We start from the raw sequence: 19,846 nt of genomic DNA, 5'->3' as shown, positions 1-19,846 counted from the left end.
GCCCTTTCTGTTTCATCTCCCTGCTTTCATCTTCCCAGTAATTCGTACACTAAATGCATATAAGGGCTGACTAAGAACAGCAGTACAGCCCACACGTTGCACTTCAGAGAATGATCTGGAAAGCAGTACATTCTCAGCAAAAGGGTGTTCAAGGAAAGGTAAATATTTCTCCATATCAGAAGAAACTTGCATGCTCTCTATTGCAATGCATGGCGTCGACATGTTTAGTTAGGCCCCCGAGCAGAGTCAAATCATGCAACATGGTACCAAATTTTACCAACACATGCCTGAGTTCAGGGACATGAGCAGTAATGGGAAAGTTCCCCTCCCTCACTACTGATCAAGTTTTAGGGTGAAATCCTAAATGGTGAAATCCTGAGCCGCTGACTGGACACAGCCTTGGGATGTTGGTGAGGTCATGTGGAGGGGCCTGAATATGCCACCAACATTCGGAGACTGCCAGGTACATTTTGCACATGCGGAAATGCCCAAGAAGTCCAAAGTCCTTGGTTCCAGACCAGTCAGGCATTTGAAGATTATCCCCACCACTTTGAATGGCAGCCTCTTTCAAAACTGATGATAGACTCCCTGTAATTTAGGCCAAGGGGCAAATCCTCCTACTGCTTTTTATACCAACAGATGTCTTCAAGCAGTCTTTAAAGTCTCAAGCTTATTTGGGTTATATTTTCTAAGTTTTCAATGGTAGACGTGGAATTCACACAACACCACCAAGTTGCAAACCTGGTTTTTGCTGGGGAGTGCAAACCCACCCAAAACAGTCCAGTTCCTGAATTCCTGGTTGGCCACACTGATGTCCAACAGCACCTCAATCTCATCTAGAACAGGTTTTAGTATATTGGCCCTCATAGAGCACACTATGACCGCCACATACTCATTCAGAACATTCGGTTTTTCACCTATCAAAAAGAAGATGGGTGAATGTCTCAGCGTAATAACAATGATACCGAAAACCTCTCAAGTTTCATTTAAAAGTTGAACTGCATGCAAAGCAAGACAGAATCCTACGGAGCCTCACATCAGAAGTGCCCCAGGAATGAAAAATTGTGTGCCATCACCATTTTCCAGATCCCTGATAATGGTTCAACTGGTCCCGCTGGGCCGGCACTGGATCTCAGAGTTTCTCCCTTCAGTGTTGGCTTGGGATGGGATGGAAGCAGATGCTTCAGGCGCTGGGGGAAAGTCGAACTTGGCAGACAAGAGTGAAGTTTGTTTCGGAGGGGAGAGGAATGAATGCCTATGCCCCCCACAGGGCACTCTGCTCTGCGGGTATGAATTTGCTGGTAGTCACGGGCTGATGGGACATTTGCCTGGCCTCGGCCCTGGCCCCAGCCTGGTGGAATAAGCTCCCAGAAGAGCTAAGGGCCCTGCAGGAGTTATCAGCTTTCCGCAGGGCCTGTAAGACAGAGCATTTCCACCAGGCGTATGGAGGCTGGGTTGAGGTCCCGGAATTACCATCAGGGGATCCCCTAGAGCAGCTGTCCCCAACCCAGGGTCCGGGGACCGGTCTGTGGATCAGTCGGTACTGGGCTGCAGCTCCTCCTCGTCCTCCTCCCCAGCTGCTGCCTCGGGGGCTGCCCTGCCACTCTGCCACTGGCTCACTTTTGGTGTTCTCCGGGGGCCGCCATGGCTGGGGCTCCTCTTCAGCGTGATACTGTGCAGCTGCTGCTGGCAGCTCCCCTCAGTGGGCGGAGGGAAGTCAGGGGCACCAGCGGGAAAGCAAGCGAAGCAGGGGCTCAGGCGGTGGCAACGTCCTTCGGCAAAAGACTACCCCCCCTTCCGGGCCTCAGTAAAATTGTCAAGCATTGACCGGTCCCCGGTGATAAAAAGGTTGGGGACCACTGCCCTAGAGTTGGTGAGACCAGATCCCCCACTCCTAAGGACTGCTAGCTGGACAGGGGTGGGGGAGGAGATGGGTTTCACTCCAATTAATAGCCATCTTAGTGTATTTTAATGTGTGGGGTTTTAAAAAGCTTCTTGTTTTTACCATTTTATTGTAAACCGCCGCGAGTCTTTGAGAGCGGTGGCATATAAATCAAAGAATAAACAAAATAAATCAATAAATAACACTGCCCTAGCATCAGAATCAAAAGGCAATAAGATGTCCAATATGACCCACCGACCTATACTTACTAGTCTCTCCCATACACATCCAACCAAGAATCTCCATCAGGGCAATTGAAGGCAGTTTCAATCTCATAATCTCACCTCAACTGAAGTGCATTTCAAGTCTGAAGTCAGACTGAAGTGGGATCCATCCAATTCCCCTGAACCTGAAGTTCTACGGCTACCACATGCTCAAACAGCTCCTCCACAGGAGGGAATATAATGCTATGATGGGGTTACAGGGAAATACCTTAAGAAGGGCTTTCATTATTGCCAAACCCTCCTTCAATAAAGCATTAACCGCTCCCTAGACCCAGCTAGGCAGTTGTCATCAGTCACAAAAGCATGTGTTAAAGCTTTAATGTGGTAGGTCAAAGTCCTTCCTGCAATTCCTACCGGGCCACAACACAGAGCAATTGTGATTAAACGGATCTATGATAACATTCCATGACTGTTTTTCTTTTAATTAGTGGCAGCTGATAACATTGGCAAAATGCCTACCCAACATATTACAGTCAGCTTCAGAATGTTCCACGTGGTACTTCCTAAGGCCAAGATGGAAGTTGTTTTGTGCAAAGATAATGGCAGTGGTGAAGTAAGTATGTTTCACCATCACCACCACCTCCATAGAGTAAGCACAAAAACACACTTTGCATTCATGTTTTTGCAGCAAGTTCTCCTTCAGTTGTTCTCTTACAGCTCACTATATTGCCTTTGGACAAACAGAACCTGCCGGATGGAAGAAGGTATCCAAGGGCCACTTCCGAGTTCCAGATATCAGTCAGGACTTTCGCAGGAGCTCCTGCCGGGTCAGACACAATTCCCTGTGGGCAGTTTGGAAGTTTTCAAGAGTGAGCCATTTTTATTGGCCCCCTCATTTCTGAAAAGCTCCTATGTCCTCAGTGTGTAATGATAAGCACCAGCTTTTTAAATCCTCTGTTAAGACTTATTTTTTATCATTATGTGACCATCCCTCATAATGCATCCCACTTGTAATAGAAGAAGAGTTGTTTTTATTTGTCACTTTTCTCTACCTGAAGGAGTCTCAAAGTGGCTTACATTCGCCTTCCCTTTCCTCTTCCCACAACAGACATCCTGTGAGGTAGATGGGGCCGAGAGAGCCCTGATATCACTGCTCAGTCAGAACAGCTTATCAGTGCTGTGGCGGGCCCAAGGTCAGCCAGCTGGCTGCATGTGGAGAAGGAGTAGGGAATCAAACCTGGCTCGCCAGATTATAAGTCGGTGCTCCTAACCACTACACCAAACTGGCTGGCAGACCTCCTCTAAGAGACAAGTAGTACCATGGTAACCATATGGTACCAAAAAGGCCCCCAATGGCACCAGAGTGTGGGGATTTTCAAATTGGTGGCTGGGGGAAGCCCTCTCACCATGTGCCTGCCATTTCTGGCTCTGAGCAAAGAGGAAAGAAAAAGTCTTTTTAAAAAATCTACCTTTATTTGGGCAAGTTAACCCACCCTCTCCCAGAGTGGCCAATGGTTGGCCTCAAGGGCAGGCCCCAGCCATTTAAACATTTGCTGCCTGATGCTCCTGTAGCATGACAGGGAGGTGTGGCCGACTATCATCACCTCCTGGATACCCCAAAGCCTAAAAAATATTTCAGGGATACTTTCCATAGTCACAAAGTTTGAAAAAGCCTGGCTTAGAAAGTCAGACTTGGACTCTAGCATTTAGGGTTAAAGAACTCTTTGGTGACAATGCTGGAAAAGCCTTGCTTTCAGCAGCTCCACTGATGTTGCATGGCAGGTCACCAATGATCAATTATGCCCAAATAATCTTACAGTCGGTCTGGATAACTCCCTTCTCTTAAAATAGCTCCTTGGCCTTAAATTCACTCACTGTTGTGAATGGCGATGGCTGCTACTAGCCTCTGGCTGCAACCTGCTGTGATGAATAGGTCCTGGAGAGTCAGCGCTACCTGACAGTGAATTGGACAAGATAGGGGAGGATAAAAATGAGCATGGTATGGGAAATAAATGGGGGGAAGGGGGGCAGGGAACCACCCCCACCAAAAACGTTTATCAACTCACTACCCCTTGTCCTAGGAGACGAACTGCTGTCTGAATTCACATTGATTATCCACGGAGAGCTAAAAAGCTTCCTAAACAGTGGTTACTACTGTTCCATTGTTCTACTATATTACTGTTTTATTAATATCTACTGTTCACTCATACTGTTACTTATAGCCGCTGGTTTTCTGTATTCTTCCTGTTCCACTAAGTTCCGTGTAAATTGCCCTGAAACTCAGGGGAGGGCGGCATGTGAATGTAAAATAAATAAAATGAAAGTTACCCAGCAAAAAATTATCACATTTTATTGCAGAACGAAAACAGTTTGATTTTTACCAGGGCTATGATAAATGTTAACGGTGCACGTTTGACTTACTAGATGGCGCACGCTTTCTTTTAGGGGCAGCTTTTGCTTCATCCGTAGCCATTTCAGTGTCCTCCTCATCAGCAGCGGCGGAGTCTGAGGTGGCAACTAATTTTCTTCTTGCCTGCCGCCCCCCCAAAAAACAAACACAAGCAAGTTTTATGCAAAGCAGAAAAAAGATACATGCAGGCCACCACCCAAAGACAAAACACGACAATAGGGCTATGAATATTTTGCCATCAAAATTCCCCATCTCTACCCCCAACCCTTGGAGGTAATCCATTCAAAATGTCCAGAGCAGGAAAATAAAATCATAATAAACCTGGCAGACAGTCTTTCGCTTGATAGTTCTGAAAACTGAGATTCCTATTCTACTTTGCGCACTAAGAAACTTACATCGTTAATAATCTAAATCAGTGGTCCCCAACCCCCGGTCCGGGGACCAGTCCAGGTCCATGGATCAGTCAGTACCGGGCCACGGCTCCTCCCCCCCAGCTGCTGCCTCGGGGGCTGCCCTGCCACTCTGCTGCTGGCTCGCCTTTGGTGTTCTCCGGTGGCCTCCATGGCTGGGGCTCCCCCTCGGCATGGCATTGTGCAGATGCTGCTGGCAGTGCCCCCCAGCAGGTGGTGGGAAGTCAGGGGCACCAGCAGGAAAGCAAGTGGAGCAGGGGCTCAGGCAGCGACGATGTCCCTCGGCAAAAGACTACCCACCCAGGCCTCAGTAAAATTGTCAAGTGTTGACTGGTCCCCAGTGATAAAAAGGTTGGGGACCACTGATCTAAATGATGTATTAGGACAATTGCCAATGTAGGACTTACAAGATATGCTTCTTGGCATTCCTCAGTCTCTCGAGTTTCATTTAAATTTCTAATCTACACAAATTAAGGAGGACCATTGCATCTGAGCCTTGAAGTTGGTTCTCATCCCTGCTCCAGCCCCTCTGCCCCATACAGCTCTGCTCCCAGTCTCACCTTTGCTAGTAATTCCAAAGCTGCAACAACCATTCACTATGTATCAAATTAAATATGTTTAAGGTTAAATCAGTTCTGTATATTCTTTAAAGCAGGGGTAGTCAAACTGTGGCCCTCCAGATGTCCATGGATTACAATTCCCATGAGCCACTGCCAGCATTTGCTGGCAGGGGCTCATGGAATTGTAGTCCATGGACATCTGGAGGGCCACAGTTTGACTACCCCTGCTTTAAAGAGATAGTTATGATTCAGAAGTTTTTGTTGCAGAATTCAACCAATTCTAAAATAGAAAGGGAAGCAAGGATCGATAGATATATCGTAAATTCATCAGGATTCCTTTCTCTTGATAAAGTTACATTTCTCCAGGTTGTTTCCATGATGGTCTGCAGCTGAACAGCCAGGCACCTAGACATTAGATTTTCGGGGTATGAGTTTTTGAGAGTCATAACTCCCTTTATCAGATACCCAGAGCAGGCAGCTGATGAAGGAGCCTTTCCTCTCGAGAGATTATACCCTGAAAATCTTGATCTTCTCTACATGCTTCTGGACCCAAATTTAGCATTTATTTACATACATTTTATTCGACTGTTTTTGTGTCTGTTTCCCCCCCCCCCCAACTCCTTTCAGCTATAGCTGTATCTGGTTATCAGCATGCAACATGAAATTAATGCAAAAGAAACTCCGTCTAAACATCCGGAAGAAGTTCCTGACAGTTAGAGCGGTTCCTCAGTGGGACAGGCTTCCTCGGGAGGTGGTGGGTTCTCCATCTTTGGAGATTTTTAAACAGAGGCTGGGAAGCCATCTGACGGAGCAGCTGATTCTGTGAAGGCTCAAGGGGGTGGCAGGTTACAATGAATGAGCGATAGGGTTGTGAGTGTCCTGCATAGTGCAGGGGGTTGGACTAGATGACCCAGGAGATCCCTTCCAACTCTATGATTCTACGATTCTATGTTACTTTTTCCCCTAGTGGCTACGACTACAGCTCCGCCAGGTTCTGTGCACTTCCAAACGCCACAGAATAGACAAACTTGTTAATCCACAAAGCTTTCCTTTTTTTTCTGTTTTGCCGTGAACGTTTATTAGCTGGCACATTTTGCAGAGCACACACACGGGCCACGTATCTTACCCCGTGAGCATACAAATAATGGCTGAAGTCCATCTTCCTTTTTACCCCGCCCTAAGTTTGAGAAATGGATAGCTTTGCTGAAATAGCCGCCGGAGCGGTTACAACCTTGCATAGCTGACGAGAGAAGGGGAGAGTGCATTACATCTTTCCAAAGTGTTGCTTCATGATTACCGTCTAAACCCTGCTGGGCTGAACAGATTGGTTCGATAATTACATACAATAACTGCAGTGGGCAGGTAACCCTCAGCTGGCACAGGGCAGCTCCCCTGTGAGAACTTCCATATGCAAACTGCACTGATGGAGTGCATTAGGTACATCTTTCCTGCCGGCGCACAGGCCTGATTAACGCCATCCAAGACTCCAAGGTTAGCATGTCAGCAGATTTGTGATGCATTAGGCAGGAATAAACACAGACACTTTTGTTCATTCTGACCAAAATTAAGGAGGAATATTTCACTACTGTATTTGCTTTTGTGTACAGGATATGAATGCCTTCCCTCTCCTGACTGCGCCAAGGAGCGATTTTTAAAAGGTTCATTGTGAAAGCAAGATATCCAGCATATTCAACACACACACACACAGACGTACAAAGCAAAAAAAAAAAAAAAGGGGGCATTTATCTTGTTTCAAAAGCTTATTCAATAAAAAAAAAGCGCTCTCTTAATCTTGATTCAGGTGAGTTACATGGCAAGAGAAGTCAGGCATCATTCTCTGACAGAGACAACACCCATGTTTGATGCAGAGTGCAAGGCAGACTATGAATCACTAATTCATATTTATTTCACTCCAAATATTTCCTAGCAGCTATCGAGTGCCATCAATGGACTCATCACCAAGACTAGGACAGGTCCCGTGACTTGAGTAGTTTACAGCAGCAATAATGGATGCTTTTGCAGCGGCGCTACGAGGATAACTTCTCTTCAGGCAGGCGCTAAGCGAGCCCAGGCAAATATTACAGTAACATCATCCATTACATATGAAAGTGAATTAGATTCAAGCCAAGTTGCGAACAATGTCTCATTAATAAGCCTCAAATCGAGAATCACTTTAAATTTATAGCACAGAAGACTTAGGTCTCCTAGTGGGAGAGAATTTCAATTAAGCCGGGAGCAGCTGTTGCTGCAACTTCAGAAAGCCGGGTCATTCTGTTATGCACATGCACCCAAGTGCAAGTCAGCTTCGAGCTAGGGAGCCTGTGCTGGCCGCAGCTACGGATACTGTGAATGGTCAGTGTAGGCATCTGAGTCCTATATCCTGTAACCACTTGCATTTCACAGTCTTTTGATGCTACTGTTTAGATACAGGGGTAGTCAAACTGCGGCCCTCCAGATGTCCATGGACTACAATTCCCAGGAGCCCTTGCCAGCATTCGCTGGCGAATGCTGGCAAGGGCTCCTGGAAATTGTAGTCCATGGACATCTGGAGGGCCGCAGTTTGACTACCCCTGGTTTAGAATTTCCCAACTAGTTATTTAAAAGATTTCTATGCTGCCTGCCTGTCCAGTTCAGACATCATAGCTCTGGATCCATGTGCATAGGTATTATACCAGCTCGTTAAGGATTCAAAGCGTGTATCTGATGACGTGAACTCCAGTCCAGCAACCAGCTGGGTGACCTTGGGCTTGCCATGGCATGGCATTGATAAAACTGTTCTCACTTGCCATGGCATTGATAACACTGTTCTCAGTGATATCAGGGCTCTCTCAGCCTCACCCACCTCACAGGGTGTCTGTTGTGGGGAGAGGAATGGGAAGGTGATTGTAAGCCGCTTTGAGCCTCCTCCGGGTAGGGAAAAGTGGCATATAAGAAACAACTCTTCTTCTTCTTCTTCTTCTTTTAAAAGCTTCTTCCACTAGGCATTTGGCTGAGGTCGATCCGAACCAGTGTTTCCAACTGGCCCCCCAAGCCTCCCTCCAATGACAATCATTATAGATCCACCCAACCCACTGGGCCTCAATAGGAGTTAATCAATATTTCTAGTATTCCACTCTTCTACAATGTTTATTACTTATCATTATCTTGTTGTTATTGTTACCACATCACTATAAACTGAGTTCATTGTATCGTTCCTGTTTCATGTAAACCAGTGGTCCCCAACCCGCGGGCCGCAGCCCGGTGCCGGGCGGCAGCTCTCTCTTCCGCCCCCCCCCCCGGAAGCAAAAAGCTTGCCAGGCCGGGAGCAAATCGGCCACCCAAGCGGCCGATTAGCTCGCGGCCTGGCAAGCTTCTTGTTTCGGGAGGGGGGGGGAGAGAGAAGCTTGCCGAGCCACAAGCTAATCGGCCACTTTGGCGGCCGATTTGCTGGCGGCCTGGAGGGGCCGGGAGAGGGAGCCGCGGCCGCCGGCATGGCGGTGGCGCAAACGCGCATGCGCGGACTGCCGCGCAAACACGCGTGTGCGGCAGTCTGCGCACGCGCGTTTGTGCCGGGGCTGCCGCGCGTGCGCGGGGCCCCGGGCTGCCCTCTCCCGCCACTCCGGAGCAGCGATCCGCGGCAACCGGAAGGTTGCGGACCACTGATGTAAACCACCCTGAGTCTTCAGGGAAGGCGGTATATAAAATAAATTAAATAAATAAATATCCTTTACTCTTTAGATGCTGTGAGACCTTAGTACAATGTGGTAAATGATTCCTGTCTCAAGGTCAGGCATAAGCCTGTCCTGTCTTCGAACTATTCCATAGATGTGCAAGATTCACCTTTCCCCCTGCTTCACATTCATTCTCCCACATTTTCTGAGAGCCAGCTTGGTGTAGTTATTAAGAGCTGCGGCCTCTAATCTGGAGAACCAAGTATGAGTCCCCACTCTTCCTCCACATGCAGCTTGCTGGGTGACCTTGGGCTAGTCACAGCTCTCAGAGCTCCCTTGGTCTCACCTACTTCACAGGGTGTCTGTGGTGGGGAGAGAAGGGAAGCCGGTTGTAAGCAGCTTTGAGACTCCTTCTGGTAGAGAAAAACAGGGTACAACCCCCACCCCCAGCTCCATCACAGTTTGCAACCCCACTTTCTAGCCATGGTTGCAAACTACAGCTTAAAGTGTGTGTGGGGGGAGGGGATTTGGATGATTTACAAGATTAAACTCTGCCAACAAAAAGTCACCATCTGGAAACAAGAGGGTAGCCGTGTTGGTCAGAAGTAGCACAACAGTTGAGTCCGATGGCACCTTGAAGACCAACAAAGATTTATTCAAGGTGTGAGCTTTTGTGTGCCTGCCCCTTGAAAGCTCACACGCTGAATAAATCTTTGTTGGTCTTAAAGGTGCCATCGGACTCAAATTATGTTGCACTGACTGGAATTGTCATTTTTAACAGGAGTTTAGTAATCAGAAAGAGGACACCGTGTTTTTATGCCAGGAATTTTCTACCAGGAAGCTTAACTTTTCAAGTAAACAGAGGTCAGCACAATTAAATCGTACAGAGATGTACGTGGTAACATCATTGCTGAGCTAAACACAAAATCCCAATTCCTGTCTATCGCATCAGACTTTACGTCCCAGTCAAGACAAGAGTCCTCTTCATACATAGTCTTTTAGCTGGCATAATTTCATTTTACGTGCCAGTCAAACACACACTAATGAGCCAAGAATGTAATGCAAAGGTGAGAAATACATGTGCATTCTGCCTACCTATATATGTGTATGAACAGGCTCCTTTTGAGATTCTAGCTTTCATCTCCGGGGTGTGTGTGTGTGATCTAGTTCACATGATGGCATGACTGCAATTTAAAAGATCTGGTTGTCATAAGTCCTAAAAGCTTGAAAAGAGGGAGACCAAGGACATAAGTGTAATGCCACATGTATTTTTTCCTCAAGCTTTTCGATTTACAAGCTCCCACCTATATAAAAAGGAAATGTCTACATATCAGATAGCAACCCATCTGACTTCTGCAGACTGGCATTCACTTTACTTATAAAAACAATTACAGAGACTATGTTAATGATTCTCTAAAAAGTGCAAAATAACTACAGCCCTCATGAGGGTTATATATATATATATATGCCTGCCCTGAAATGCATACATGAAAAGCATTTTTAGCTTAAGTTGCTACATCATTTCTTCGGGTTTGATTTTCAATGATCTAGCTCCATCTCAATTCTTTACACTGAGCAGCTGTGATATACAAGCCATTTATTCTAAGAAGAGCAAGAAAGAGGAAAAGAGGTTTTTCAAATGGTTTCATCTACATTACGTGTAATTTTTTTTTCTCCCTTCCTGGACAAGCTATCATAAGAAAACAAGTGACTGATTGGCTTCAGGATTCCCAGCAAGTTAAACGCCAAGATAAACCAAATGAACAATTCTACAGAGTGTTGAGCTGAATGCATTAATAAATTAATTGGTTCAATTAACTAAAGTGTGGATATTTAACTGGATTGTAAATCAGAGCACTTGCCCCTGAAAGATGTTCAGTGCTGAGAACACTGTTTAAATCTTATGGACATTTCTTGATTCAGGCACAGTATTTAAGATGATGGTCTGTAAGTGATCCCACCCCCCTTGTTCATTCACAGAGCGGAGGGGGAAGTTTGAAGTACCAGTTAGGGGAATTCCCACAATCTGATCTGGAAGTCTGTCTCATTGTTTCAGAGCAACTAAGTTTAACCAAAGATGCTTAAGACTTCAATCTCATAAGTTGTAACTGGCTAAAAAACCAATAAATCAAAACACAATCAACAAGAAAACCACCAGCAAAGATAGATTAGTATTGGGTCAAGTTTTGGAAAATAAATAAAAACAACACAGTTTATGGTAAAAGTTTGGCCATGGCTATCAGATATCTAGCTCAACAGGAAATTGTAGAGTTAGCTCAGTCTTATTCAGTCTAAAGCAGCTTTCTCAGAAACCCTTTCTCAGAAGGGTTTCCTGAATGGGTGGGAGTTAAGGTAAGTCTAGTAAGTCAACAAGGAAATTGGCCCCCTGGTTGGACAAGAAGTTCAGCAGCTAGAGATTTTTTGCCTGCCGACTTTTTGCTGTAATAGTATGTAATTAAGGGAATTATGGGAGTTTTATTGTGTTTTATCTTTTTATTATTGTAAAGCGCCAATTGGGAACAGCGGTATAGAAATCTAAGGTGGCTCGGGGGCTATATCAGTATATATCAGTATCAGACTGGCCTGGTTCCCCAGATTATTCCACCTTATGCCCACTTATCCATTCGCTCCCTTCTGCTCATCTAGTTGGCCTGTATGGGAATAGTTTTTTTCTTAATCGCCATAATTGTGACCGAGTCATTTTTTATGGGGGTTTAATAGGGAATTTTAATGGTTTTTAACATACTGTATTTGTATTGAAATATTGTGAACCGCCGCGAGCCGGTTCCCGAGAGAGAGAGAGAGACAGAGAGAGAGAGAGACAGAGAGAGAGAGAAATAACTAGATAACTAGATAACTAGATAACTAGATAACTAGATAACTAGATAACTAGATAACTAGATAACTAGATAACTAGATAACTAGATAACTAGATAACTAGATAAATGAATGAATGAATGAATGAATGAATGAATGAATGAATGAATGAATGAATGAATGAATGAATGAATGAATGAATGAATGAATGAATGGTGGGTGTGTGCGCTGCTATTCTATGCTATGCTTTCCCAACCAAATTCTGCACAGTCACGCCACTTCTGGGGCTACTCCAAGCCTGATTAATGTTTCAGGGGGTTCACCATGGTCAAAAAGTTGGAAAAGGCTTGTCTACACCTTCAAAATATCATCTAGTAAAAGAGCCATCTTTGCTTCCATCCCTGCCAAGAGGGCTTTATCACAGGGAGACACATCTTATCCATTTTCCAGGCAGTAGCTGTTTTAAAGTGGAAGCTGCCTGCCAGCTACAAGGTCCACTAAGCAAGGGCCTTGTCCATTAAAAAACAACAAGATGAGCAGCCACAGGACATATCGGGAGACGAGAGTTCAGAAGAGCCACATATGGCTGATAAGCCACTGAAAGATCACCGGATTAGGTAAAAAGGACTTTGCAGTAGTGCAATATCACAAGACATAGTAACTAAGCAGTAACCGTTCTCTCTTGCCCCGGAGGGACGGATCAGAACCAATGGGATGAAATTCATTGGTGGATGAGTGATAGGGTTTTGAATGTCCTGCATAGTGCAGGAGGTTGGACTAGATGACCCAAGAGGTCCCTTTCCAACTCTATGATTCTAGGCACCTCACTAGTATGCAGCTAGGCACCCCAGTCATATGCCAAGTTGCTACATAGTATTTCAAATATTTCTATGCCACTTTGCCACCCAAACAGAATCCCCAAGTTGGCAAACTTCAAACACTTCAAATTAACATATTTAAAACACTAAAACAGGATGTGAAATTTATGTCCACTCACACATATACACATTTTAATAAAAAAACACACATAAACACAGGCACACCGCATCCAGGGAGAAGGGTCACTAACAGTTATTGAGGGTATGCCAAATCAATCAAACAGGCATCCTATTGCATGTAATTATTCTTTCTAATATGAATACAAAAGCACAGGACACCTGTGAATTCTGCACAAACACATTAACAATGCACAACAGGAAGCCAGCGTTTGATTGGATAAATACAAGAAATGTTTCATTACTAATCCTAACAACTGTATTGTTGTGCACAAAGAAATTCTTGGATACAGTAATTAGATTCTTCTGGAAAATAAAACGAAAATGCAAGAATAGAGAGAGGGGGGGCCTCCCAATTCCCTGATTCTTGTTACAGCCCCCCTGGGGCCACCTGGCACATTGTTCGGTAGGGGCCCCCCAACCCTCAGCAATGTCTTTTCAGAGGGCTGCTGTGGGAAGGTGAGCAAGATCCACTTCTGCAACTTCTCCTACAATGACTTGGGTTCTACCTTTCCAGAGAACTTTACGCCACAAGAAGGCTCTGCACTTGGCTGAATAGTGTGATAGGATCTAGACCGTTATAAATATCCTGTTAACACTACTTCGTAAGTGTCATAACCATTGCGAGGTTTTTACAGCTAAACAATTCTTTTACTTGCGTTATTACTGTCCTTGATGCATACAAAAATTTACCTGCATAGTTCAAACTTTCTTTCCCCATCAAATGTCAGGGCCGATGCATATGGTTCTTTTGGATCCTGGCCAGTAACCAGCTTTTAGAGGTCTAAAGTCCCTTTGGACACATGTTTCTTAGACATTAGCCCCCAATGCTGTACAGAGTGATGCTTCAAAAGCACTTGATGATATGACATGGAAGTCTCTACCCAAAAGTAAAAACTCCCGTGGGATGTGTGCAAACTCCGGGGCGTGCCTAAAGTAGCTCTTTGGATACCAGCCAATGACAGTAAGACTGAACAAGCTATGTGCTCGTAAAATATGACTGTAGTCTCAAGTATTCATTTGTTCTGCCCTTCCTCTTCCACTTTTGATGGCACCTGTATGACACCTATTTCCATCAGCCCTCATTCATTCTTCAGTTGGAAATAAGAATCATTAGACACGGATCTGAAATAAGAAATAAAGACCTTAAGTGCTGGTTTTGCTGGAATGTCTCCATTCTCAGAAACGCCGAAGTCCAATACTCCATCGTCCTTCTGACCGATGTCCTTGAGACCACCAAGGAGTATTTCTCGTAACTGCTGATATGGGGGGGTTTCATTATAGTTCAAAGTCATCGCTTTTTCCATGTACCTGGCTATTTCACCTGAAGGAAATGATTACAAAAATCTAAGCAATTCAAACATGCACATTATAAGCTTACGTGATAAATCTAGAAACAGCTAAACATCGGTGGTGATTGTTATATCACACAATCATAGCTATTCTACAAAACATGGATAACCAGAAAACCATACCACAATTTAAGCAAGAAAAGCTTAACACACCACCACCACCACTCCCCCCCCCCACACACACACACATCCACAAGACATTTTAAAGTGTTTAGCATGCAACCTTGCTTCTGGAAGAAGAGAGCATTTCCCAACAGAATCACAGAATCATAGAACTGGAAGGGGTCAAACAGGCCATCTAGTCCAACCCCCTGCTCAATGCAGGATCAGCCCAAAGCATCCTAAAGCATCCAAGAAAAGTGTGTATCCAACCTTTGCTTGAAGACTGCCAGTGAGAGGGAGCTGACCACCTCCTTAGGCAGCCTATTCTATCAGTACTCCCTGTCAACCTGGGTTGTTCTTCAAAATCAATTTTTAGGAGAAATATCCTTTTGCCAGCTAGATGTGGTTTCGAGACCCAGCTAATATAGGGATTTCTAATTTCTCAAAAGCAAAACTGATATTTCATGCACAAAAAATGCAATTTGTTTGCAGAAACAAATGCTCTTATTTGGAAGTGACCGTTGCATGGATCACTGTAGCCAGGTGTACCGAGGACAGGTAGGGTGCTAGTAGCAGTCCCTGGCAAAGATGGGAAAATGCCGTCTGGGCTACCTTTGTGATCTGAGCCTCCACGGTAAGTGAGGCAGATTCAAGTGGGTAGCTGTGTTGGTCTGAAGTAACACAACAAAAATTGAGTCCAATAGCACCTTTAAGGCCAACAAAGTCTGTTAAAGTCAGTGAGAGAACTGCCTAAAATGCTGTGGATTTTGTTCACTGTTAAGAAAAGGAATGTCCTGCAAGCTAGTTTTTTAGAGCTCTCGGTTTTAAGAAAACTTCCACTTTATAAACGTTCTACGCAGTAGGGAAAAGTACTAATACAGAAATATTAGGCACATTATTCAAGCTGTCATTTTAGTTCTTCTTGACAAATGCATCCCTGGAAATTTTTGAACCATGTATTCAAATCTCCAAAACAAAGCCATCTTTGTTTTAGCAACAACAACAACAACAAAAGAGCTTAACATAGTTAGAGAACTGTGTTTTATTACAGACTAATATTTAATTTGGTACTTCCCACCTGGTTTTTCTTTTTCAGTGAAGCACTTTCTCATCAGTTCTGCAATATCATCTGTATACCTGACAGAAGAAAGCAAGGCACTAACTTACATTTGGAACACCAACAAGCTTGTTTCTTTGCTGGATTTAGCTGTCTTTCAAACTATGGTTGCAAAAATGGAGCCACTCTTTTACAGACTTCAGTTACATCACAATATATAATAAACTCCCATTCTCTACTGCAGATGACTTCATTTAGTAACACAGTCAAAACAGGGAATAATCAGAACCTTGGACAAATGGAAAGATTATGTCATGATTCTCCCAGGTAAGGAGCCTCTTGTGGCGCAGAGGGGTAAGGCAGCAGAAATGCTGTCTGAAGCTGTCTGCCCATGAGGCTGGGAGTTCAATCCCAGCAGCCGGCCTAAGGTTGGCTCAGCCTTCCATCCTTCCGAGGTCGGTAAAATGAGTACCCAGCTTGCTGGGGGGTAAACGGTAATGACGGGGAAGGCACTGGCAAACCACCCTGTATTGAGTCTGCCATGAAAACGCTAGAGGGCGTCACCCCAAGGGTCAGACATGACGCAGTGCTTGTACAGGGGATACCTTTACTCCCAGGTAACTATGTACCAAACCATATATCAAACTGAAAAACCAGTAGCATAAACTGGAACAGTTCATGTTGGACTGTGGAATAAGAACTTCCAAGCTGCAAGGATAGGCAAGCTGACAAATATGCCGCAGAAGGTAACAATTTAAGAAAGCTAAGACAGTTCCCCCCCCCAGGTTTTGCCCAAGTGGGTCACTGATTTAGTACTTTGATGGACTCATCACAGCCACTCTAACAAAGAAGAACATTTTGGGGAGAGAAAGGGGTTTATTGGGGTGGGGATGGTGTGTATTTTAAATCTGAGTTTGTAAGCTATCTTGAAACATGAGGAAAGGAGGAAAATTTTAGTAAATAGCCACATTTTATTAGATCAAAGGGCCATCTAGTTCGGCACCCTTGTTCTAGCAGTGGCCACAGGGAAGCCCGCAGGTAACAGCCTGAGACAGTCAGAGGCCTTCTACCTCTGAAAAAGGAGACCCCATTTGGCTATAATGGCTAACAGCCAATGATAGTCCAGCCCCCTTTTAAACCCATCTAAGCCAGTGGAAAGCTAAACCAAGGTTTTTTTTTTTTATTTTTATATTTATGCCCAGCCCTTGCTCGGGAGCTCTGGGCAGCTTACAAGATGATTAAAATGCAGAAGAATGGAAATTAAATATTAAATTTAAAAAATACATTAATAATCAATATTACATTATTAAAAAGGTAAAGGTAAAGGTATCCCCTGTGCAAGCACCGGGTCATGTCTGACCCTTGGGGTGACGCCCTCTAGCGTTTTCATGGCAGACTCAATACGGGGTGGTTTGCCAGTGCCTTCCCCAGTCATTACTGCTTACCCCCCAGCAAGCTGGGTACTCATTTTACCGACCTCGGAAGGATGGAAGGCTGAGTCAACCTTGAGCCGGCTGCTGGGATTGAACTCCCAGCCTCATGGGCAAAGCTTTCAGACGGCTGCCTTACCACTCTGCGCCACAAGAGGCTCTATTACATTATTAAAATTGGTTAATTAAGTACAGTATTTCTGATCAGATTAGAATTCTTTTGCAAGCCGATGCAAGATCCAGAAAGGGAAGAGGCAGAATGAACATAGTACGTGACACCTAATCATGGCATGGGGATTTTCAATGGGTGTGTATTAGGGCTGGGCGCTTCGGCGTCCAAAATGGACGTTCATGCCTGAAGCAGCCAGTGCCGTGGGGGAGAGTGGGAGGAGAGGGGAGGGGGAGGGGAGGCCATCGGCGTGCTGGCGGGCGCATGCACTCAGCAAACACCAATTTGCTGACGATTCCTGGCTCCAGAGAGATTCACCTGGCCTTGACCAGAGGCCTGGTGAAATTAGTAGCCAATGGAGACAAGATTCCACAGGGCCTGTAAAACAGCCTTCTCCCCCTAGGCCTATGGTTGAGACCAGGACTATTTCAGATCAGAACTACATTAGGCCTCCCCTCCCTTCTTTCTTTTTCCCCAGGCTGCTATTTTTTCCCCCACTGCAGGTTCCCCCAGCATGGAAAATCACCAGAAAGATTATCACAATCTGAATAAAATGGCACAATGGCAGAATGGCCTAGCATTTTAGAAACAATAATTTAAAAAATAATTTTACTTTATTTATTTTGTTATGTAATAGTTTTAAATGTTAATAATTGTCGTGAACCACTCCAAGCCCGCTTATAGGGAGGGTGCAGTCAAAAAAATCCAGCAGTAAATTAAAAAATTAGGTTGAGCCTCCGTCAAATCAGTATTCTAGATGTGTATCAGAAAGACACAAGTTTATCTCAACACCTAAAGGAAAATGAAAAATGGCTATTCTGAATATGCCAAGCTTCCTTTTCTCCTCCTCTTTTTAAAAGGGTGACTTACCTAATTTTTGAGTCTCTGACATAACTGGGATCTTTCAGGTTGTCTTCCCAAGGCAGATGACCACTAAGCCAATAAATCATACAATAACCCAAAATTTGCAGGTCACCACGCCTTGATGGAGCTACAAACCAAGCAAAAAACCACATGGTATTATGAATTAGAATAGACCTCTGAGGTTCCAGACATAAAAGTTAACGCTACAATATTTTTACTAGTGACTAGTGACAAGACAGCTGTATCATAGACATGGAAGAACAGCAATGGGTGTGCAAAGAATCTGACAAAATGTATCATGTATTGAAAAATACATATTATTTACTGTTTTGCATATTCACAATACACCTTTTATCAGATAAGGTTCAAGTCTGATTCATGATTCTAGTACCATCAGTAAAGGGAGAGGCTACTGAAGGCCTAGTTATATCAGTGTACAAAAATTAACTGTGTTTAGAGAAGAGTATGGCCAGAATTCAAAGATTTCTTTAGCTGCACACGGGGGATACAGACACCTAGTATGTTCAGAAATGCTGCACAAGAAAAAAATAACCACTTACCCACCCCCTTGTGTGCATCAATACTAGTATATTCAAGGGTTCCATCATGACATCGCTTGGGATCTTCTTTGTAATCCTTATGAGTGCCTTCTGGACAGTAGCGATACGCCAGGCCATAATCCACCAAGTACACCTATTAAAATTCCAAATGGATCTAAAGCTACTTCCAAGAGTTCAAAGGTAATATTTTGGTAGTTTTCAGTACATTATAATTTTCAGGAATCTTCCTAAACATTAATTGTAACATCAAAAACTGATCAATTAATGCATTTCAATAATAATGAGTAAACCTTATAAAACCCAAACTGACTGCTTACCCACTGCCTGATTGGCCCTCCCTGCGGATGTGCCACCAATAGAGACAGAGCACTCTGCCAATGAGGGCTAAATCAGTTGAAATTGCACTCTGCCAATGAGAGCCAATTAGTTCAAATTGCACTCTGCCAATGAGGAACAATTAGTTCAAATTGATCTCTGACAATGAGGGCCAGTTAGCTCAAATTGCACTCTGCCAATGAGGACAAATTAGCTCAATGAGGCCAATCAGTTTAAATTGCACTCTGCCAATGAGGGCCAATCAGCTCAAATTACATGCAGATAACTCACTCCCTTCCTGATTCCCACCCCCCTGGAAATATTTCCCCCCATAAGAGATAAGAGATGACCCTCAACTAGAAATAGCCCGCCCTGGTAGTTTAGTCCAAATCAGGAGGGAGCTCTCAGTCAGGAAAGGCTAATAACTAGTCAGTTCTCCGATTCCAACTTCCTGCCAGTTTCAGAAGTTTGCTGGGTGGAGGAAGAGCCAGCCTCCGAGCAGGTCCTACTGCCAGTAAGTTGCCCTGCCCTCCTGGCTTCTTTCAGAGGACAAGTGAGCTGCCACCTGACAGTCTCTGCTCTGAGAATATTTACTCATGAGTAAGTCATGTGAGGTTTGCAATCTGCAATCTCCGAAGAGAGGAATACTTTGAGGGTAACCACCACAGGCAATTGCAGAAGGGAAAATAATGCTGATGTGGGTGGGACTGGGAAGTTGTATACTTTCCCTTTCTGTATGGATACCACCTTGGGCTTCCTGCAATCTTTCCAAGCCCATCACAACAAAGCAGATATGAGTTCAATGACATAGAAGATGGGGAAACTGCAGATGAGGCACAGAAGCACCATGAGGACCCGGGGACATGTGGAGGTGGGAAACACTGTTTCCCAGTAGCACCTACCCAGTAGAAGAAGAGTTGGGTTTTCTGCCCTGCTTATCACTGCCCAAAGGGGTCTCAGAGTGGCTTATAATAGCTTTCTCTTCCTCTCCCCACAACTGACAACCTGTGAAGTAGGTGAAGCTGAGAGAACTCTGAAAGAAGCTGCTC

General features: G+C 44.6%; 1 protein-coding gene across 3 annotated transcripts in view; it reads right to left on the bottom strand.

Moving 5' to 3' along the window:
• The window catches only part of VRK1 (VRK serine/threonine kinase 1), a 52,665-nt gene that overhangs the window by 10,719 nt on the left and 22,100 nt on the right, over window positions 1-19,846 (bottom strand). For 2 of the 3 annotated variants that reach the window (XM_077323623.1, XM_077323624.1), the window contains 5 exons: window positions 18,483-18,615; window positions 17,929-18,049; window positions 15,481-15,539; window positions 14,094-14,272; window positions 4,528-4,639 (listed from right to left, as the gene is read on the bottom strand). In XM_077323623.1, the coding sequence (XP_077179738.1) occupies window positions 4,528-4,639; window positions 14,094-14,272; window positions 15,481-15,539; window positions 17,929-18,049; window positions 18,483-18,615 (604 nt within the window). Of the gene's footprint in view, window positions 1-3,981; window positions 4,061-4,527; window positions 4,640-14,093; window positions 14,273-15,480; window positions 15,540-17,928; window positions 18,050-18,482; window positions 18,616-19,846 lie in introns of all 3 variants that reach the window. The other variant, XM_077323625.1, reaches the window with a different exon arrangement.

Source organism: Paroedura picta, chromosome 2, assembly GCF_049243985.1.
Source record: "Paroedura picta isolate Pp20150507F chromosome 2, Ppicta_v3.0, whole genome shotgun sequence".
NCBI classification, from domain to species: Eukaryota; Metazoa; Chordata; class Lepidosauria; order Squamata; family Gekkonidae; genus Paroedura; species Paroedura picta.
Note: the sequence above shows the minus strand (reverse complement) of the source record. Positions and strands in the feature narration are given on the sequence as shown.